This window comes from Liolophura sinensis, chromosome 8, assembly GCF_032854445.1.
Source record: "Liolophura sinensis isolate JHLJ2023 chromosome 8, CUHK_Ljap_v2, whole genome shotgun sequence".
Classification (NCBI taxonomy): Eukaryota; Metazoa; Mollusca; class Polyplacophora; order Chitonida; family Chitonidae; genus Liolophura; species Liolophura sinensis.
Genome location: NC_088302.1, coordinates 12,256,966 through 12,281,857, shown reverse-complemented (window position 1 = coordinate 12,281,857; position 24,892 = coordinate 12,256,966). Strand labels below are relative to the sequence as shown.

The window sequence follows — 24,892 nt, the reverse complement described above, 5'->3', positions numbered from 1 at the left end:
TTAGATGAAACGGCATCAAAACTTATTTGTAAATATCTCCTGTAATGTTTTTTTTGTTGTTGTAAATTTGTTGTTCATATCCAAACATATGAAATTAATCTCAATTATGATAATATTTATTGCATATATTAAAACCATAAATATTATCAAAATCCAGACTGAACACATTTATTAGCTGAAAAGTCCACATTCTAGTGTAAATATATTAAACATGTGCTACATCATCATTTACAACATCATTACACAAAGGCTATCTGCACCAAAAGGTTTTCCCAATTATCCACCTTACAAAAAATTGTTTTTAAGTGTCTTTTTCTCTCGGAAAAAAATTTTAAAGACCACATTCACAACTTACTTTTCACACTAGTTCATCTGAACTTTATGTAATTTTTACATTTTCTTCAACTTTAAATATCAAAAACTATAACAGTATGCTAAAAAAAATAGCTGCGTGAGTATAGTAGCTTAACTTCTGCATACATATCCAAAACATACCAATATAGTTGCTGCTGGGCCCCAGCTCTGTAATATTGATATTACAGACTCCAGCAGGTATCTGCCTGATGTAGTTATAGCCACCAGGTAACTTAGACTTTGTGAACTCCCCACGCACCACCTGGCAGGCTCGGCTGTTACGACGGCACACATCACACCTGTCTGCCTTTGCGAACTGTAAGTAACTTCCCTGTAAGACAGAAAAATACAATAGCATTGCAACGCGAGCTGCTTAATTTCCAGGACTTGTAATAGCTGTAGCCGCATGGTGGAAATTTCCCTTTCATAGCTCAGTTTAGTGAAATGCTGGATTTCTGATATGAACGTCAGAGTTCAAATCCTGGAGTGACCCACAGAGTAAATTTTCAAATGTTTCTTTTTTTTTTCTTTTGATTTATTTGATTATAAATCTTTTGACGATTACAGTATAAACACGTTTATGCCAGGTATGATGATGTCTATAATCATGCCAATAATTAAGTCACATATTTCTGGTAAAAATCTACTATGAATGAGACAATTAAATGAACATTTTAAATGAAAATGAAAGGTAATGAAAATGAAAGCATAAAACACATGTTTGAGCAAAAAAGCAAACATTTTCTACAGTGCATATACACTGCACTGATCTGGTTTTATGAGATAAATTTCCAGTTTATTTCACATGTTAATATGTCCTATAATGAGATTTAATCCTCACGCCACAGGCTTATGCTACAGCTATTTCAATAGTGAAGGACTCGGTACTTACTGTACAATATTTGTTATTTAATGCCACACACCAAAATGGCGTTTCTCTCATTCCATAAACCCTGATTTTAATGCCTGGTACTAAAGTACATTCCCATTAAAGAATGAATAGATCAAATTTCCAACAACTGATGAAGCAGTTTTGAAGACATACTATATTCATTTGACAAATGGAATATTTGTACAAAAAAGATGTTAAAATATTCTTTTTTGCAAGAGGTCAACAATTTCACCAATTTTGTACAAAAATATGCACAGTATATATACACAAGTATTAAAATTCACTGAAACCAATTTCTGATTTGTTCCTGGATAAATGAGCAAACCATATGGCAATGTGCTATATACAGCTTAGACAAATTTGAAGCACAAAACACCCAAACCAGAGAAAATTAAACAGCAAATACATTCAAGGGAGGTAAATAAATCAGTACAATAATACATTTAACAGAAAACTAAGTCACTGGATGGCCATAAAAGTGCAAACAGACTGTCTGTAAATGTACACGGTGAAATGTTTTTGGAAGAATGCTTGGACTGAAAAGCGATATGTCCACACCTCATTCGTTGACAGCTGGCATGTGACAGGTACGAAACCCAATCAAGTGGACAATGACGGCCAGCCAGGTGAAAACCAGTCAAAATTAGCTCCAGTTCATAAACAAACTCTACCACCGTAACCCAATAAACAAACGATTATACCTCTCTAACCACTTGACTGACATTACCCTGTATTTACCTCTGAACAAAAGCACAGTCCTACCTGTCAAAAGGTAGTTAACCATTTATCTGTTCTCCTTCACCAAGAGAATAATTTCGTTCAGCTCAATAAAAGAGACAAAGAATGGCATCAAACGACCACGAAGCATGATAAAGTGTTGCTGACAAGGAGCTGTCTACAGTGAGCTATGGTGACAATTCAAACTCAGTCTGGCTATAAAGTTCTTACAAAACCTATAATTACTGTACGTCAGTTCAGCCTGAATTACCCAGAAAACAAGTCAAGACCATGTGTACATGCATCATCATTCAAGCCTGCTATGGGCAAAGCAGGTGTCTTTTAGTTCAGTGAATTCTCACTTTTTCTGAAATGTTCCACTAACCTAAAACCACATCTATGAGATGAAAGCACTATTAAAAAGATTACGGAGGCGTCTTCAGACATGTACATGAAAAGAAGAATCTTGGTTGAAGATAAGCATACAAATTGTTGCCTTTGATCATTACTTAAAAGGTTAAAAGTACCAAAGCGCTCGGGAAGCAAAAAAAAGGCAGACCTTAACCACAGCCCTCAAGGTGTTATTATTGATAGGAATTGTGTGATATTATATTTGATAATTGCAAAACCTCACAGCTCTGATCACTAAGCAGGCTTGTATATACATTCATACTGACTGTAAGTTTTCAACCTTTTCAACCACCAAAGCACTTTTATCAGTAGAATTTATGCACAGAACCATTATGAAATGACACCAAAACTGATTTGTTTGTGTCATTAATAATGCAAGTTTCATAAAACTGAGTAAATTATTTCTACACATCCCATAGTTCTCTCAAAATGTTTCAAAATATCAGTTGCAGAGATGCTTGAAAAGACTAAAGAATTAGAGTACTTCACATTATACATGTATCTTTCATGATGTTCACCTGTTTTCTAAGCAAAACCAAATGCATCGTCGAAATTTATTCTAATGGATCTACTCACACAACAATTGATTATATCAGTGATGAACAAGTACACAATACTGAGGAATAATTAAAGACTGTCTGTGGAGTGATTTATGGTGTGTGAGACTAATCCCGAGATTTTCAATTACAGTGAGAAGACAACAAAGCCCAGCTGTGTTATCCCATTGGCATCACATATATACTTAATTACACTGTGTCACTATCACACACTTCATCCCCTCTGATAACAACCTAAACAGTGACCTGGCGTCAGCCAAGGCTTTATTCTTGCCCCAGTCTTTTTTATCATTGTCAGTCATACTTACCCGGTACATACCATCCTTAAATGGAACAGCTAATGTTACAGGTTACCACATACACATTCCACCCATAGTTGCATGTATAAACACTTTTTTTTTACATGCGGAAATAGAGATTAAAGGTTATCCGGCAAGCTTGCGCATGTACCATATAAACATATGTTTATAATAATCTATATATTTAAATTGTTTTTTGATATATCCTCACTTTAACATTGAATTATGAATGTGTATTATTACCATGCCTGCATAAATGTATAATCCCCATTAAACTGTAGTTACAATTTCATATAATCTAATAATTTATTTTTTGTTCTGTAATTATAATTATCATGTGGTGGTTACAGACACTTAAATTCAACAAATGTGAATATTGGCAAGTCGCTTCTAAGTCACGATAATTTCTTGTTTTGCGATCACATGTATAAAATATAGAGATGTATTGAAATTCTTTTCAATAAGACTTACAGTCTCCACTTATATGATATGCCTCTGCACCAGGGCTTATATCTGAGAAAAACTGCATAAGTCAATCCAACGTATAAAAGTTGCATTAATGTCTCCATTTGAACTAATTTGAAGTCATCAATTAGGCAATGACTATAAATATATCCGGTTTTCCAGTTGAAAGTCTGTCACATTTGTAAGGTACATATAAATAGTGATGGCAGTCAGTTTATGGGTGGAAGATGGTGGGAGGAAACCGGGCACAGCCCAGTGGAACCCACGACCATCCACAGGTTGCTGAGAAACCTTCCCACGTATGGTCGGAGAGGAAGCCAGCAAGAGCTGGACTTGAACTCACAGCGATCGCATTGGTGAGAGGCTCTTGGGTCATTGCGCTGCGCTAGCGTGCTAACCAACCAAGCCATGGAGCCCCCCCTCCTAAGATTAACATGTTAACATGCACCCTGCCCAATGCTGGTTTTGAGCCCGCACCTTGTATCCTTATGCTTATGAGTTCCCTTTCAACAAAATTACATACTCCACAAGGGCAGGATATTTACTTTATTAACAAAGTTTCATGTTTACATATTTATTTATTCATTGGACTGGAGTTTTACACCGTACTCAAGAACATTTCGCTTACACGACAGCTAGTGCATGGCCAGAATTATGGCGAGAGGAAAGTTATTATGGCAAGAGGAAACCTATGACCATCCACACGTTACTGGTAGATATTCCCACATACAACCCGTAGACATTCCCACATACAACCCGTAGACATTCCCACATACAACCCGTAGACATTCCCACATACAACCCGTAGACATTCCCACATACAACCCGTAGACTGTTATATAATCACATGATTTTAACACAAACTAAAAGATAGAAAAGTGATCTGGTAATTATTCAACCATCACTTGATAACATACAAAATTTACAGTACACTTCAAAATGATTTATCATGATTTTTTTTTTCACATATCACCATGCTGATCAAAATCAAAGTACATTTTTTTAAGAAGTGAGCAGCAGTTTTGTACCTGACATTTCACATTCCTTCTGTCGGCCGATGAAACCCTTCTGACACCCTGTCTGACCTCAAACATGACATCACATGAAAGCTGTTGACCTTCTCTCAAATTCATTTTGCTTCAAAAAAGGTCTATCAAAGGCCTGCCAAGTGAGAATGCATCACCAACTCTATTTAGGTTACAATTTTAACAATGGCCTTTTTCTTAACAATATTTTTTTTTGAACTACTAAGGTTACATGTAGATGTAAATTTTAAAAAAGTGAGAAAATGACATCTTTCCAGACACTGAGTTTCTTTCTTTTTTTACCTTAAGAAATGATTTATGTCCTACAGGAATTGGTGGGTCTTTTAGCAAACAAATTCTAACACCTGATTAAAGTATTCACAAGCTGTGTCTCCACCTCCATGGCTGAGGTGGTTCGCATGGCTGAAGGGCCCAGGAGTTTTTCATCCAAGCTGTTCCACCAGATCATGCTGACTTTCTCTCCTGGGAAGGTCTGTCATCAACCTGCGGATGGTTGTGGGTTTCCCCACCAGCTTTACTCGGTTTTTCCCAACCATAATGCTGGCTGTCGTCATGGCAAGTAAGATTTTCTTGAACACGGCATAAAACACCAATCAAATAAACAAATAAATAAATCACAAGCCACGTCAGTGCAGAAACTGTACAACAGCAAATGCAAGAGATTTTACCTTACCAAATGTTTAAACCAAATGTTCAAAACAAAACAACTAAACACAAAATGTATGTATAAACCAATGAAAGTACTCAAAATTTAAAATGTTTATAGGATATGTGAAACTCTTTGATTTTATTTCTCAATGTGCACGTTAACAGTACAAACAAATTTTTTAACTTTATCTTTGGGGGGTAAAAATGGCTTCAAAGTACAGTTTTCTTAAGGCCCCAGCTGTCAGTCTGGAAATTAAGTAGCTTGCAGTAGTGATGTCAGTGATGATCACTGAGGGGAGAAGAACTGGGGGCGACAGACCGAACAGGTCTGGGCGAACAGGGGCGGTGTGTGGGGAACAGTCCGGTGTAGGGGTGCAGAGAACCATGCAGTATCTGCATGCATGTCACCTTGCCCACACCATAGTGACACTCGAGGCTCGAGGCACTTCGGAGGTGTTCACCCAAATTCCAAGTAAAATCAATGAAGATGTAATTTCTGAAAAAAAACAAACCGTTGACCAAAAACATGCATAACAAAGAGAGGTAATTAACAGGTACTAAAAAACCCAAAGTGAAGTATTTCCTTACAAAAATTTCAGGGCATACTTTTCTTCATTTGCCACAGAAACATAATCTTTGTTTTATAGTTCCTTTTTCATGTATCCTTTATTTACCATCAATATTAACGATGTTGTATACTCAAGGTATCTCAATTAAGAGTAAGCAAATATATTGAGATCATGCGCTGTTATTTCATCAATTTCAACTAATCAGACAAAAGTTATTTCTGTAGCCTGAGAATGCACTTGTTTGCTATGTGATGTCACCTGATCCCTACTTTAACTTTCTCCGTGAAGAGCATCGGGTAAAAATGAGGCAACTTAATGTTTCCAGTTTCTCTTACTTCTATATGGTATAGACCAAACTGAAAGCTGATTTTTCAAAGTTACCAGGCACATTTTAAAAAATTCTGTGACTGATTTAATTAGTTCTGACCACTCTTCCAAAAAATAAAAATCATTTACTTTGTTACCTTTTGGTTTAATAACATACCTGCATGGATATTTAGCCTAATTTTGTACCCTACATTTAAATCAACCACTTGGGCACCACACTACTCTCACGGATGATATAGTGACTGACACCAAACGTTAAGACGAGTCAACAAATGTGACACTAAATACTGAGTGTACAGTAGCTTTGATAGGAGTCAAGTATCAGTGAGGCAAAAGTCCGCCCTGTCTGACACCGGTTCTTTCTTTCAGTTGTTCACTACCACACCTAGTGACCAATTAATTACAATTGTATAGGAGCTGATAGAGTTGGAGGGGTGGGGGTGGGGGGTATTTCAGCCAAGGCTCCGAGAGGTGACAACGACATGATGGCAGGAGTTGCAAGTGTTTTATACAAACAATGCACCAATACCAGCCATCAAGTCATCAGGGAATAAACAACAGAAAAAAAAAGTCAAATATTCCATTACTGGCACAAGCACACATATTCAGACAAATACATTTTAAATATCAACTTCATGTACAGAGATGTATACATAACAGTTCTTATCACTTGTGATAATTTGGACTATATATACATATGAAAGTGGTATTCCAAGCAGTATCAAGGAAAGTATCGAACATTCCAAGCATTTGGGGATATTTGCTTCCTAATTGTGCAGAACTCAATACTAGCTGGAGGCCACAAAATGTGACGAGCAGACACATTTATCAGCCCTGTAATGAGTCTTTCAGGCAGATATGCAGCCAGGTGTTCTCTACAACCAATGAAGATCTGCTTAACAGCTTGACAGCTATCTCATTTTATACAGACTTTACGCAGACTTGTGCCAACTTGTCAACATTCCTCAGATTTTAGATGTTAAGTAACAAATCAGACGATTAAGCTGACACTATCATTATTCTTTCTGGAATAAATCACTGGCAGATCTGAGTGGCACAAACAAGATTTACAGAATAGAATGTGTGAATTCCATGCACACAAGAATTTGCCTAATACTGTGCAAGCACTAGAACACTATTCATGCACAAACCCTTTATGATCGAGTTTCAGTACCTCACACCATGCTGAACAAAAAAAAAACAAATCAAGTACGAAAAACTAATAATCAACATTTTGATTAAATCAATCTGAAACTAATTTACCTATATCAAATGCCCTAAACTGATTACATTTTCCATGTACACACATAACAATTAAGCCTTTATTTAATATTATTACTTAATTTTATGATGAAAAATAAAGATTTTCTAAAAATTAAGTCACTTCATTCTGGGATATGGTCATTGAGTATTGTCCCAACCAGTCAATCAAATACAGTTCTTGTGCATGTAAAAATGCTATTCTGATTGTTCTCATGATTCATCAAATGATTTCACTGTTTTTAATGGTCGCAATATAAGTTCTTCAAACATGACTTTATACCCCACTTGAAATGTCCGCTTAGCAAATTTTGCTGTTCATGGTCATCAAGGCTGAATCTAAAGGTGATCTTTAAAAATGACAGCGTTCAGCATTATGATGGAATGAAACTGGGCATAGCCCTGGGCAAGCCCATATCCATCCGCAGGTTGCTGCAAGACCTTCTCATCTATGACCAGTGAGAAATGATCTTTAAGGGTGCTGACTAATACTTACCTTATGTTGCTTAATGGAGCCCCAAATGCATATTCGATAGAAACGATCACTTTTTCAGTATTTAATCCGAGATCGATGGTATTTCCTGTGAGCATTGCCAGTCGCACAAAAATGTGTTACACATCACAACGTCATTTAGAGGCAGAACTGCCATATTTCACCTAAAGTTGAGCTTTTTGCACGTGACACATTTTGCGTGATTCTGAATGAATGGTCAGTTATGGATCTTTTTTTTAGAAGTTTGATTGATTTCTTATCATAAAAATTCACATGATGACAACAAGGGCACCATTTCAAGGCCTTTCTGTGATTCTGAAAGTGCATTTTTACGTATCAAACTTTAAGTGAAATACATACAGTATATACAAACCCTTCAACCCAGTAACTGCAATGACACTGTCTCCAACAACAGTGCATTTCTCATTCTTAGAATTGCTCCAACATCTGTCACCCATCTATTTACGTTTCTCTCCATGTTTTGGAGAACTGTGGAAAACTTTTACACCAATGACATTTTACAAACAAAATAATTGTTGATAAACTGTACATTTAAGTATAACCCACATGTTCTGAATTATTCAAACAATTTTTTTGTCCCAAAATTTGATAAGCAACATTTCACTCAGACAGTTAAATGACTTTGTTTATGCATGCATGCCTCGGAAGTTTCAACACTAAATTGAAAGTATTTTTCATTTTATTATTCCAGAGGATCTTCCATGTCTCCACCGACTCCCCCCCCCCCCCATCCCAAATTATCGCTTCTGAAAACTCTGTTTCCTGCCATGAATATGTCTGGTTTCTGTGACTATACATGTCTTTCAGATTGAAGGGAAAAAAAATTATCGAACAGTACTAGTATTTTCCTGTTTTACTTTCAAAGGCCCATATAATGCTGTAAACAGGCATCCAAAGGTTTATTAGGTGAAATATACACTGTCTTTGATTTTGCTGTTTTGTTTGATTGTTTGATGAATTATGTTGAATTACATCAACATGACTCATAACAGTAGGCATCTTCAACCTGTTATAATTAATGTTCAAAGTCGTTAGATTTACCTGCCGCCAGAAACAAGCGCCAGGTGTGATAACAATCTGATAACAATCACATAATACTGTAAACAGGCATCCAAAGGTTTATTAGGTGAAATATACACTTGTCTTTGATTTTGCTGTTTTGTTTTGCATTACATACTCAAGAATATTTCTCTTGTATGATGGCAGCCAGCATTATGGTGGGAGGAAACTGGGCCTGGAAGCCTGGGTGAAACCCACTGTTCTGATTGAAAGCTTTCTTCATGACGACATACAAGTACTGTAAATGTACATTAAAAGATCATTAATTGAATTCTCCTGGTATGACTTAGTCCTGTCTTAGATTAAAATGTCCTGAGTGAAAGTTTTCCAAAAATCTTGTTGTTGTTTTATATATACAATGCTGCATCACTGAAATGTCACACCAGATACCAGACATTATACCCAGCTTACATTATTCTTGGAGAACAAAAACAAACATATTTATTTGCCTCTAAAAACTTAAAAGCCACTTTTGAGGGGTGGGGTGCGGGGAGAGAGAAGTAAATTTTAAATTATTTACCTTAAGCAACAAAAGGCAAATTAAATGACTAAAAAAAAACACAATAGCCAAAAAAATGTTACAAAATTTTTAGATAATTTACATGCAAGAGGCTACCCGAATGAACAAACCGTCGACAGAGTCCTTAGGGCATGATGTGTCAAAGGGGTCATTTGGTATATCCTCAGTCATATCTTAATTTACCTATCCATGCTCTACTTATACCTACAGAAGCATCTGTGGACATATTCTTTCCTTCAAAATGAAAAATTTGGCTGTTTGCTTCAATTCAGGTTTACTGGACAATTCAATAAGTCATGAATTTAAACACATGAATTATGTTGAATTACATCAACATGACTCATAACAGTAGGCATCTTCAACCTGTTATAATTAATGTTCAAAGTCGTTAGATTTACCTGTCGCCAGAAACAAGCGCCAGGTGTGATAACAATCTGAGGTCAAAAGTTGACAGCTGTCATTTGATCAGGTAAATCCATCAGACAGGTGTTTGCTCAACAGAATGGTGTAATTTCACAACCAATCATATCGCATAGACAAAATTTTCATTTACAGCTTCAGAGGAAGTAGGGGAGAAATTTTGGTGTTTTCAACTCACAAACCATGAATAAACTGCATGGCTCTGTCTCGCATTAAACATTTACACAATCATGATTATCGTGACTTATTTTTCTTTTTCACTTTTTTTTTCTCTTTTTTTTTGGACTAGTTTTAACATCCTTATGTACCAATTTCTTTCCAAAATGCTTTTTGTGTCAGGTCAAATCATTACCTAGGTACTCTTAAGACACCAATGGTGGCCCAAACTATCAAAGCTAAGCAAAAGTCAGTGCAAGCATGTGAAAAAAATATGTATTTCCATTAGACTTTATAAAGCAATGTTTGTTCTTAGTTATATATGAAGTACATGTGTGTGTATATATATATATATATATATATATATATATATTTAAGATAAATCAAACAGGATATACACATTACACCCGTAAGTCAGACAAATACCGAGCTTATTAAAGCTACTGGGGTTCCCAAGTCATCCAATTCAACCAGTTTGACCTGCCAGAGCAACTTTGTGTGCATTAAAGGCCAATTAAAAGTTCATCTATCTAATACTCTAACCTGTTATTTTGGCAACCTTAAGTGCAGGATGGACACTGGTCACACTGGTCAATCTAAACAGCCACATCAAGCATGTTAGTATACAAGGTAAAACCAGATTAATTTTGTGGTATGCTAATGCCAAAAAAAAACAAGAACTGAAGAATGTGTTCTTAAAAGGGACAAATTTCAAAATTTGTCTTCAGTCATTTCTCACTTAATAGTGACTTGGTTTGCACAAGGACCAATAGAAATAGTTTGTTCAGTAACATTTATTATTTACATTTTTGAAAATAAACGAAACAGGTGTATGTCAAACACCAAATGAAGTAAAGAATTTAATCAGAACAGAGAATGAATGTATAATCTATGTCATTTATGTTATATATATATATATATATAATATCTATGTTGCTTTACAAAGAAACTAAGGTTCATTTAATAGCCATATGTTACACACATGTATATAGTACATTAAATATGAGAATGTGAAATTTATACTTTATTGAGTAATAAAAGCAAGGAGGTTACTCCTGAACATTTAAGGCAACACCCATGTATACGTTTCCTTTGAAATTTTCACATACACACTTTCGAGGGTAAATTTAAGATGCAAGTGAAATATATCCCCTTTGACATACAAGTAAGAAAAAAGTATATAAGTGCTGCTATGGACATCCCCCCCCCCCCCCCCCCCACAAAAAAAACATGTCATCATAATAAATGAATAGGTACAAGTGTATACATGTACATGTTTTCAAATGGCTTGAAATAGGAGCCACAACACTTCACCTGAAATTCTTCGCCAAACATTTTCAAATGTTTTCAACAGACCGTAAATGGTTTTTGTATGTACATGTACTTACTACAAATATAATTTTTTTCAACATTAAAAAACTGATTACATTTATTCACAATCATGAACACAAGTCAACAAAAAGAAGAAATAAGTGCCTGTTTGAACTGGATAACACTAAATGAAGACTCGCTTTGCAGGTTGTCCTTTCAATGGCTGGCGCCCATGGGCAGCCAAGTGTGCCCATCACCCCACCCATAAGGGCGCTTGATACAATCAGCTGTCAAGTCGAGCTGAAAACCAGCCGATTGTTCAAGATAGACAGACGCGCTATGAACGATCTGAATGCAATAAATCAAACAGAAGCAAGGGCAAATTTAAATGTAGGCCTACATGTAAGTTTTTACAACGCAGACTGCAAAGAATTGTGAAGAACCCGCAACACTGTTTTCTCATTAATTTAAGTCTATACATGATAAATAGTCATAAATTTGACATCCCTGGTTATTTATCGTCATGATTACTTTGACCTTTGACTTAATTAAGGGCAGAAAGTCAGGAATTGTTTTGTTGCATGTACATAGGTTACGATAAACATTTCTTATTTTCAGCAAAATAAATGTTTTGCTCGTTAGCACAACAATAAAAACACAACTAAAAAAAACAGAAAACAATTAATTTTAAACGTCCAAACTTCTAAATTTCTACAAGGTTAAAAAGTTCAAACAATAAACATGTGGAAACCTTAAAAAATTTATTTTATAGTTCTGGCTTCAAAAGATTCTAAAAACAAAAACTAATACTACGAACTCTCATTTCAATTCACCAACATAAACTTTATGAGGTATATAACTGAAAATAGAACTTCAAACGAAGCTTCTTAAAAAGAAACGATTTTAATATCTACATGGGCTGCTTCAGTACAACAATATGGCTGCACTTCACGTGACTGACATGGAGTCAAAAAGTCAGCAGAGTTTTGACTGTCAAGGTCGATTGTTTGAAAAAAGGGCTTTTAGTTACGGAATAAATATTACCTCAGCTGCTGAATTCGTTTTCAATTGGAGTTCGTCTGGTGGCTGAACGGTTTATTACCACAATTATCTTTATGGACTCTGTGGCTTATGGCTTCACACACAAGTATAGCAGCACAACAGGAAGCTGGGTTTCAAATTACCACCATAATCAGTCAATTGATGTAGTAGTTGTCAGTACTGGCTTCACGAACTCTCTTTTTTCAGCCCAGGCCTCGATCCGGTATTACAAACGTCTGCTTGTAGAAAGATAGGCTGAAATGCCAGATTACATAACCTGTCCCCCTCAGCAATGAAATGGTGATTTTATTTTTGTGTTAAGCATACAGCGTAGATAACGTTGCTGGGTTTACAGACAACATATGTAGCAGAATCTGTCAACCACACATTATTACGTGTAAATGATTGTGGTTATATGTACAACTCACTTCAGCCAAAAGATTCCTGTACATACACATACATACCGACATATACATGTACATTGTCCACTATGGTATATTACACTGATAGCCATAGAAATGATGCAATAGTTCTCAATAGTCCAACTAGCTCTAATATATATCTACATACACACATATATATATATATATATATATATATATATATATATATATATATATATATCAGGGTACCCATTTACAAAATAACTGTGCAAAGGATTCATGCTGTCAGGCAAATTAAATGAGATGCAAAATATAAGTTCTATATGCTGTTCACTTAGCCTGAGAGGTTTGAAGTTCAAAACCAGTTCCTAGTGAATTCATTACCAGAGGCTTTCTGTAGCTGCATGGAGTGCCCAGTGATGACAACCAATCTCATGGGCAGTTCACTTTCTGATGAGCTTATAACAGCATGATGGACAGAGATGCAAGGCAATTTTGGTACAAGGGAAGCGCTGTCAGTTGAATATTGCCATCAAACAGTGAGGTCAGATCAAACTGAATCACATATTACACTCAGTATAAATTTATTTATTCATTTGTTGTTTTATGCCATACTCAAGAATATTTCCCTTATATGACAGCGGCCAGCATTATGGTGGGAGGAAACCGAGTTAAACCCACAACCATCCACAGGTTGCTATCAGACCTTCCCATCTACGGCGCCGGGGAGGAAGCCAGCATTAGCTAGACTTGAGCTAGGAGAGAGGCTCCTGGGTCATTGGGCAGTGCTGGCATGCTAACCCCCTCGGCCACAGATTCAGTACAGGCTATCCATGACATGTAGCACAGAGAATTATGCTATGTACCCTTTCTTTACAGATCAATATGAATTAAATACACAAAACATTAAGCTGGAATACATTTGGAAGAACGGTTCAAAATCTTTATTAACGTTTCCTCTCTGCATTATGATGTACATTCCTGTGACATTTTTTGCCATTTTGCTTGTCTGTTACGTCATTTTAGTTGGCGTACCTTAATTCAGTCAATCTGCAATGTAGAGGAATTAACCATAACGCATGTATCCCCTAGATTGGATCTTAGTAAACAGGAAAACCACTAAAGTAAAAAAAAAACAAATCTTAATTAGAAAAACTTCTTAACCAAGATATGAAAAAACAGTGAAAATTCTTAAGCAGTCCTCACTATATATAGGGGCAAAAGATTTCATGCTCGCCACTTCATGATTACGTGAATTTACGTGATGCACTTCATTTGTCAACTGCAGAAAAAGCGTCATGTTTACAATCAGAACTAGACAATGGCTGCTTTGTTTTTTAGTCGGTTCTGAAGTGACATCAGAGCACAATTTAACATCCGTGTACATGTAATATGACACATGGACGTGTGTAGGGTATTAAACGCCTCCATTAACTGTGGACACGCCGCTATCTCAACCATCAACAGTTTTTCAACAGCTGATATGTCACCTCCAAAACTTGCACATGCAGACCATAACTTACAGAGCAATACCTCTCATCCACAGATAAAATAAAACTGATGTCTCCAGCAGCGAGTTAACAATTGTTATTTCATCAACTATTCACTGTACTTCTCCTGAAGTTTAGCATTTTTCAAGTTACACATATTTCTTGATTCTGACAACTTAATCCACCCTGTGAGGAATTTTCTATGCAGTGCTTGATTGGTCTTTTATCCGAAAAACTTAAGCGTTGGCATTAAATGTATGCTTTAAGGCCTTCTGAAAAGTGCATTTTACATAACTTTAAGAGAAATACAGGGTTAATAGCAGATGTTGATCATCAAACATAACAGTCACATCTATAACCCCATTAGAAAATAAGATGTCTCTGACTTATCACGTCTCTTTTCAGCAGCTGCAAGTCACTCTGTCGGCTGATTGGTCAGTTGTTTTGTCTTTTAGCCAAATTTTGTACATCATGTCTTTTACCTTCATATATTTAACATGTGTCCTGAAATCAAGAATGATGTTGACTCTTTGTGCGATGCTGCTTCTTTTAATATTTCCCCTTCCACATTAACTTGACCATGATACGGTATTTCATTAAGGGACTCTCAGATACTCTACCATGCATTGTACAGCATCTCACATTTGTCCAGCTAACAACAAGCTGACATTATATAACCTGAATTTTTTAAAGACAGTTTTTGATTCCTTATTTATCACATTGTAAATTGTAACGAGTGACTTAAAGGGATACAGAATCAATGCTGATTGGCTGGCAGTAGAGATAAAGTATCCTGGGTTAAACACTGCAGCCTTGGTCACGCTTGATTAAATCTGCCATACCTAAAATTCAACTTAAGCAAGGCATACCCTGGACATGCCTATCTCTCACACCAGACAATCAGAATTAATTCTGTATCCCTTAAAAAAGACAAAACAATATAAATGTAACCACATATTTTCAGTTCTGCTGAAATCATTCATTTTGTGGCTTTCTTCGTCTACAATTCTTCATATTTTATACCTACAATATCATGACAAATTGGGAAATTATCAAAACATCTTATTTTGAAGCCTTCTGACTGAAAATATAAGTTTTTTCAAGTTCAAATCAATCAGTCATCTCTGTGAGGTACAATGCACAATACATGTAAATAGTTATTTCTAATTATTTTCTATCTGCGTTCAACACTGCCTTTAAAAACATTCTATATTTGCCCAGCATCAGGTGAATTGATGAAGTAAGAAACAACCCCGCACAACCATGCAGGAGCAGCTGCACCAGACAAATTGTGAAGGTCACAGTTGAGCCAATTGGAGGTCAATGAGCATAGATCCGAACTTTATTAACATATGCGTACGTATGTGGTGTAGACAGAAAAGCCATTACAGATCAAGTATGTATGTGGTGTAGACAGAAAAGCCATTACAGATCAAGTATGTACGTGGTGTAGACAGAAAAGCCATTACAGATCAAGTATGTATGTGGTGTAGACAGAAAAGCCATTACAGATCAAGTATGTATGTGGTGTAGACAGAAAAGCCATTACAGATCAAGTATGTACGTGGTGTAGACAGAAAAGCCATTACAGATCAAGTATGTATGTGGTGTAGACAGAAAAGCCATTACAGATCAAGTATGTACGTGGTGTAGACAGAAAAGCCATTACAGATCAAGTATGTATGTGGTGTAGACAGAAAAGCCATTACAGATCAAGTATGTATGTGGTGTAGACAGGAAAGCCATTACAGATCAAGTATGTATGTGGTGTAGACAGAAAAGCCATTACAGATCAAGTATGTATGTGGTGTAGACAGAAAAGCCATTACAGATCAAGTATGTATGTGGTGTAGACAGGAAAGCCATTACAGATCAAGTGTGTATGTGGTGTAGACAGAAAAGCCATTACAGATCAAGTATGTATGTGGTGTAGACAGGAAAGCCATTACAGATCAAGTATGTATGTGGTGTAGACAGGAAAGCCATTACAGATCAAGTATGTATGTGGTGTAGACAGAAAAGCCATTACAGATCAAGTATGTATGTGGTGTAGACAGAAAAGCCATTACAGATCAAGTATGTATGTGGTGTAGACAGAAAAGCCATTACAGATCAAGTATGTATGTGGTGTAGACAGAAAAGCCATTACAGATCAAGTATGTACGTGGTGTAGACAGAAAAGCCATTACAGATCAAGTATGTATGTGGTGTAGACAGAAAAGCCATTACAGATCAAGTATGTATGTGGTGTAGACAGAAAAGCCATTACAGATCAAGTATGTATGTGGTGTAGACAGAAAAGCCATTACAGATCAAGTATGTATGTGGTGTAGACAGAAAAGCCATTACAGATCAAGTATGTATGTGGTGTAGACAGAAAAGCCATTACAGATCAAGTATGTATGTGGTGTAGACAGAAAAGCCATTACAGATCAAGTATGTATGTGGTGTAGACAGGAAAGCCATTACAGATCAAGTATGTATGTGGTGTAGACAGGAAAGCCATTACAGATCAAGTATGTATGTGGTGTAGACAGAAAAGCCATTACAGATCAAGTATGTATGTGGTGTAGACAGAAAAGCCATTACAGATCAAGTATGTATGTGGTGTAGACAGAAAAGCCATTACAGATCAAGTATGTATGTGGTGTAGACAGGAAAGCCATTACAGATCAAGTATGTATGTGGTGTAGACAGAAAAGCCATTACAGATCAAGTATGTATGTGGTGTAGACAGGAAAGCCATTACAGATCAAGTATGTATGTGGTGTAGACAGGAAAGCCATTACAGATCAAGTATGTATGTGGTGTAGACAGGAAAGCCATTACAGATCAAGTATGTATGTGGTGTAGACAGGAAAGCCATTACAGATCAAGTATGTATGTGGTGTAGACAGAAAAGCCATTACAGATCAAGTATGTATGCGGTGTAGACAGAAAAGCCATTACAGATCAAGTATGTATGCGGTGTAGACAGAAAAGCCATTACAGATCAAGTATGTATGCGGTGTAGACAGAAAAGCCATTACAGATCAAGTATGTATGCGGTGTAGACAGGAAAGCCATTACAGATCAAGTATGTATGTGGTGTAGACAGAAAAGCCATTACAGATCAAGTATGTATGTGGTGTAGACAGGAAAGCCATTACAGATCAAGTATGTATGTGGTGTAGACAGAAAAGCCATTACAGATCAAGTATGTACGTGGTGTAGACAGGAAAGCCATTACAGATCAAGTATGTACGTGGTGTAGACAGAAAAGCCATTACAGATCAAGTATGTATGTGGTGTAGACAGGAAAGCCATTACAGATCAAGTATGTATGTGGTGTAGACAGAAAAGCCATTACAGATCAAGTATGTATGTGGTGTAGACAGAAAAGCCATTACAGATCAAGTATGTATGTGGTGTAGACAGAAAAGCCATTACAGATCAAGTATGTATGTGGTGTAGACAGAAAAGCCATTACAGATCAAGTATGTATGTGGTGTAGACAGAAAAGCCATTACAGATCAAGTATGTATGTGGTGTAGACAGAAAAGCCATTACAGACACAAGTATGTATGTGGTGTAGACAGAAAAGCCATTACAGATCAAGTATGTATGTGGTGTAGACAGAAAAGCCATTACAGACACAAGTATGTATGTGGTGTAGACAGAAAAGCCATTACAGATCAAGTATGTACGTGGTGTAGACAGGAAAGCCATTACAGATCAAGTATGTATGTGGTGTAGACAGAAAAGCCATTACAGATCAAGTATGTATGTGGTGTAGACAGGAAAGCCATTACAGATCAAGTATGTATGTGGTGTAGACAGAAAAGCCATTACAGATCAAGTATGTATGTGGTGTAGACAGAAAAGCCATTACAGATCAAGTATGTATGTGGTGTAGACAGAAAAGCCATTACAGATCAAGTATGTATGTGGTGTAGACAGAAAAGCCATTACAGATCAAGTATGTATGTGGTGTAGACAGAAAAGCCATTACAGATCAAGTATGTATGTGGTGTAGACAGAAAAGCCATTACAGACACAAGTATGTATGTGGTGTAGACAGAAAAGCCATTACAGATCAAGTATGTATGTGGTGTAGACAGAAAAGCCATTACAGACACAAGTATGTATGTGGTGTAGACAGAAAAGCCATTACAGATCAAGTATGTATGTGGTGTAGACAGAAAAGCCATTACAGATCAAGTATGTATGTGGTGTAGACAGAAAAGCCATTACAGATCAAGCATGTATGTGGTGTAGACAGAAAAGCCATTACAGATCAAGTATGTATGTGGTGTAGACAGAAAAGCCATTACAGATCAAGTATGTACGTGGTGTAGACAGGAAAGCCATTACAGATCAAGTATGTATGTGGTGTAGACAGAAAAGCCATTACAGATCAAGTATGTATGTGGTGTAGACAGAAAAGCCATTACAGATCAAGTATGTACGTGGTGTAGACAGAAAAGCCATTACAGATCAAGTATGTATGTGGTGTAGACAGGAAAGCCATTACAGATCAAGTATGTATGTGGTGTAGACAGAAAAGCCATTACAGATCAAGTATGTATGTGGTGTAGACAGAAAAGCCATTACAGATCAAGTATGTACGTGGTGTAGACAGAAAAGCCATTACAGATCAAGTATGTATGTGGTGTAGAAAGAAAAGCCATTACAGATCAAGTATGTATGTGGTGTAGACAGGAAAGCCATTACAGATCAAGTATGTATGTGGTGTAGACAGAAAAGCCATTACAGATCAAGTATGTATGTGGTGTAGACAGAAAAGCCATTACAGATCAAGTATGTACGTGGTGTAGACAGAAAAGCCATTACAGATCAAGTATGTATGTGGTGTAGAAAGAAAAGCCATTACAGATCAAGTATGTATGTGGTGTAGACAGGAAAGCCATTACAGATCAAGTATGTATGTGGTGTAGACAGAAAAGCCATTACAGATCAAGTATGTACGTGGTGTAGACAGGAAAGCCATTACAGATCAAGTATGTACGTGGTGTAGACAGAAAAGCCATTACAGATCAAGTATGTACGTGGTGTAGACAGAAAAGCCATTACAGATCAAGTATGTACGTGGTGTAGACAGAAAAGCCATTACAGATCAAGTATGTATGCGGTGTAGACAGAAAAGCCATTACAGATCAAGTATGTATGTGGTGTAGACAGAAAAGCCATTACAGATCAAGTATGTATGTGGTGTAGACAGAAAAGCCATTACAGATCAAGTATGTATGTGGTGTAGACAGAAAAGCCATTACAGATCAAGTATGTACGTGGTGTAGACAGAAAAGCCATTACAGATCAAGTATGTACGTGGTGTAGACAGAAAAGCCATTACAGATCAAGTATGTATGTGGTGTAGACAGAAAAGCCATTACAGATCAAGTATGTATGTGGTGTAGACAGAAAAGCCATTACAGATCAAGTATGTATGTGGTGTAGACAGAAAAGCCATTACAGATCAAGTATGTACGTGGTGTAGACAGAAAAGCCATTACAGATCAAGTATGTACGTGGTGTAGACAGAAAAGCCATTACAGATCAAGTATGTATGCGGTGTAGACAGAAAAGCCATTACAGATCAAGTATGTATGTGGTGTAGACAGAAAAGCCATTACAGATCAAGTATGTACGTGGTGTAGACAGAAAAGCCATTACAGATCAAGTATGTATGTGGTGTAGACAGAAAAGCCATTACAGACACAAGTATGTATGTGGTGTAGACAGAAAAGCCATTACAGATCAAGTATGTACGTGGTGTAGACAGAAAAGCCATTACAGATCAAGTATGTATGTGGTGTAGACAGAAAAGCCATTACAGATCAAGTATGTATGTGGTGTAGACAGAAAAGCCATTACAGATCAAGTATGTACGTGGTGTAGACAGAAAAGCCATTACAGATCAAGTATGTATGTGGTGTAGACAGAAAAGCCATTACAGATCAAGTATGTATGTGGTGTAGACAGAAAAGCCATTACAGATCAAGTATGTATGTGGTGTAGACAGAAAAGCCATTACAGATCAACTATGTATGTGGTGTAGACAGAAAAGCCATTACAGATCAAGTATGTACGTGGTGTAGACAGAAAAGCCATTACAGATCAAGTATGTATGTGGTGTAGACAGGAAAGCCATTACAGATCAAGTATGTATGTGGTGTAGACAGAAAAGCCATTACAGATCAAGTATGTATGTGGTGTAGACAGAAAAGCCATTACAGATCAAGTATGTACGTGGTGTAGACAGAAAAGCCATTACAGATCAAGTATGTACGAGGTGTAGACAGAAAAGCCATTACAGACACAAGTATGTATGTGGTGTAGACAGGAAAGCCATTACAGATCAAGTATGTATGCGGTGTAGACAGAAAAGCCATTACAGACACAAGTATGTACGTGGTGTAGACAGAAAAGCCATTACAGATCAAGTATGTATGTGGTGTAGACAGAAAAGCCATTACAGATCAAGTATGTACGTGGTGTAGACAGAAAAGCCATTACAGATCAAGTATGTATGTGGTGTAGACAGAAAAGCCATTACAGATCAAGTATGTACGTGGTGTAGACAGAAAAGCCATTACAGATCAAGTATGTATGTGGTGTAGACAGAAAAGCCATTACAGATCAAGTATGTACGTGGTGTAGACAGAAAAGCCATTACAGATCAAGTATGTATGTGGTGTAGACAGGAAAGCCATTACAGATCAAGTATGTATGTGGTGTAGACAGAAAAGCCATTACAGATCAAGTATGTATGTGGTGTAGACAGAAAAGCCATTACAGATCAAGTATGTACGTGGTGTAGACAGAAAAGCCATTACAGATCAAGTATGTATGTGGTGTAGACAGGAAAGCCATTACAGATCAAGTATGTATGTGGTGTAGACAGAAAAGCCATTACAGATCAAGTATGTATGTGGTGTAGACAGAAAAGCCATTACAGATCAAGTATGTACGTGGTGTAGACAGAAAAGCCATTACAGATCAAGTATGTATGTGGTGTAGAAAGAAAAGCCATTACAGATCAAGTATGTATGTGGTGTAGACAGGAAAGCCATTACAGATCAAGTATGTATGTGGTGTAGACAGAAAAGCCATTACAGATCAAGTATGTATGTGGTGTAGACAGAAAAGCCATTACAGATCAAGTATGTACGTGGTGTAGACAGAAAAGCCATTACAGATCAAGTATGTATGTGGTGTAGAAAGAAAAGCCATTACAGATCAAGTATGTATGTGGTGTAGACAGGAAAGCCATTACAGATCAAGTATGTATGTGGTGTAGACAGAAAAGCCATTACAGATCAAGTATGTACGTGGTGTAGACAGGAAAGCCATTACAGATCAAGTATGTACGTGGTGTAGACAGAAAAGCCATTACAGATCAAGTATGTACGTGGTGTAGACAGAAAAGCCATTACAGATCAAGTATGTACGTGGTGTAGACAGAAAAGCCATTACAGATCAAGTATGTATGCGGTGTAGACAGAAAAGCCATTACAGATCAAGTATGTATGTGGTGTAGACAGAAAAGCCATTACAGATCAAGTATGTATGTGGTGTAGACAGAAAAGCCATTACAGATCAAGTATGTATGTGGTGTAGACAGAAAAGCCATTACAGATCAAGTATGTACGTGGTGTAGACAGAAAAGCCATTACAGATCAAGTATGTACGTGGTGTAGACAGAAAAGCCATTACAGATCAAGTATGTATGTGGTGTAGACAGAAAAGCCATTACAGATCAAGTATGTATGTGGTGTAGACAGAAAAGCCATTACAGATCAAGTATGTATGTGGTGTAGACAGAAAAGCCATTACAGATCAAGTATGTACGTGGTGTAGACAGAAAAGCCATTACAGATCAAGTATGTACGTGGTGTAGACAGAAAAGCCATTACAGATCAAGTATGTATGCGGTGTAGACAGAAAAGCCATTACAGATCAAGTATGTATGTGGTGTAGACAGAAAAGCCATTACAGATCAAGTATGTACGTGGTGTAGACAGAAAAGCCATTACAGATCAAGTATGTATGTGGTGTAGACAGAAAAGCCATTACAGACACAAGTATGTATGTGGTGTAGACAGAAAAGCCATTACAGATCAAGTATGTACGTGGTGTAGACAGAAAAGCCATTACAGATCAAGTATGTATGTGGTGTAGACAGAAAAGCCATTACAGATCAAGTATGTATGTGGTGTAGACAGAAAGCCATTACAGATCAAGTATGTACGTGGTGTAGACAGAAAAGCCATTACAGATCAAGTATGTATGTGGTGTAGACAGAAAAGCCATTACAGATCAAGTATGTATGTGGTGTAGACAGAAAAGAGCCATTACAGATCAAGTATGTATGTGGTGTAGACAGAAAAGCCATTACAGATCAAGTATGTATGTGGTGTAGACAGAAAAGCCATTACAGATCAAGTATGTACGTGGTGTAGACAGAAAAGCCATTACAGATCAAGTATGTATGTGGTGTAGACAGGAAAGCCATTACAGATCAAGTATGTATGTGGTGTAGACAGAAAAGCCATTACAGATCAAGTATGTATGTGGTGTAGACAGAAAAGCCATTACAGATCAAGTATGTACGTGGTGTAGACAGAAAAGCCATTACAGATCAAGTATGTACGTGGTGTAGACAGAAAAGCCATTACAGACACAAGTATGTATGTGGTGTAGACAGGAAAGCCATTACAGATCAAGTATGTATGCGGTGTAGACAGAAAAGCCATTACAGACACAAGTATGTACGTGGTGTAGACAGAAAAGCCATTACAGATCAAGTATGTATGTGGTGTAGACAGAAAAGCCATTACAGATCAAGTATGTACGTGGTGTAGACAGAAAAGCCATTACAGATCAAGTATGTATGTGGTGTAGACAGAAAAGCCCATTACAGATCAAGTATGTACGTGGTGTAGACAGAAAAGCCATTACAGATCAAGTATGTAACGTGGTGTAGACAGAAAAGCATTACAGATCAAGTATGTACGTGGTGTAGACAGAAAAGCCATTACAGATCAGTATGTATGTGGTGTAGACAGAAAAGCCATTACAGATCAAGTATGTATGTGGTGTAGACAGAAAAGCCATTACAGATCAAGTATGTACGTGGTGTAGACAGAAAAGCCATTACAGATCAAGTATGTATGTGGTGTAGACAGAAAAGCCCATTACAGATCAAGTATGTACGTGGTGTAGACAGAAAAGCCATTACAGATCAAGAGTATGTACGTGTGTAGACAGAAAAGCCATTACAGACACAAGTATGTATGTGGTGTAGACAGAAAAGCCATTACAGACACAAGTATGTACGTGGTGTAGACAGAAAAGCCATTACAGATCAAGTATGTATGTGGTGTAGACAGAAAAGCCATTACAGATCAAGTATGTACGTGGTGTAGACAGAAAAGCCATTACAGACACAAGTATGTACGTGGTGTAGACAGAAAAGCCATTACAGATCAAGTATGTATGTGGTGTAGACAGAAAAGCCATTACAGATCAAGTATGTACGTGGTGTAGACAGAAAAGCCATTACAGATCAAGTATGTATGTTGGTGTAGACAGAAAAGCCATTACAGATCAAGTATGTATGTGGTGTAGACAGAAAAGCCATTACAGATCAAGTATGTATGTGGTGTAGACAGAAAAGCCATTACAGATCAAGTATGTACGTGGTGTAGACAGAAAAGCCATTACAGATCAAGTATGTATGTGGTGTAGACAGGAAAGCCATTACAGATCAAGTATGTATGTGGTGTAGACAGAAAAGCCATTACAGATCAAGTATGTATGTGGTGTAGACAGAAAAGCCATTACAGATCAAGTATGTACGTGGTGTAGACAGAAAAGCCATTACAGATCAAGTATGTACGTGGTGTAGACAGAAAAGCCATTACAGACACAAGTATGTATGTGGTGTAGACAGGAAAGCCATTACAGATCAAGTATGTATGCGGTGTAGACAGAAAAGCCATTACAGACACAAGTATGTACGTGGTGTAGACAGAAAAGCCATTACAGATCAAGTATGTATGTGGTGTAGACAGAAAAGCCATTACAGATCAAGTATGTACGTGGTGTAGACAGAAAAGCCATTACAGATCAAGTATGTATGTGGTGTAGACAGAAAAAGCCATTACAGATCAAGTATGTACGTGGTGTAGACAGAAAAGCCATTACAGATCAAGTATGTACGTGGTGTAGACAGAAAAGCCATTACAGATCAAGTATGTACGTGGTGTAGACAGAAAAGCCATTACAGATCAAGTATGTATGTGGTGTAGGACAGAAAAGCCATTACAGATCAAGTATGTAATGTGGTGTAGACAGAAAAGCCATTACAGATCAAGTATGTACGTGGTGTAGACAGAAAAGCCATTACAGATCAAGTATGTATGTGGTGTAGACAGAAAAGCCATTACAG

General features: G+C 37.0%; 1 protein-coding gene across 1 annotated transcript in view; it reads right to left on the bottom strand.

Annotated features, from left to right (window-relative positions):
* LOC135472699 (thrombospondin type-1 domain-containing protein 4-like) overlaps window positions 1-24,892 on the bottom strand; it is a 69,978-nt gene that overhangs the window by 25,004 nt on the left and 20,082 nt on the right. Inside the window, exon 2 of the mRNA XM_064752324.1 lies at window positions 496-685. Within this exon, the coding sequence (XP_064608394.1) occupies window positions 496-685 (190 nt within the window). The remainder of the gene's footprint in view (window positions 1-495; window positions 686-24,892) is intronic.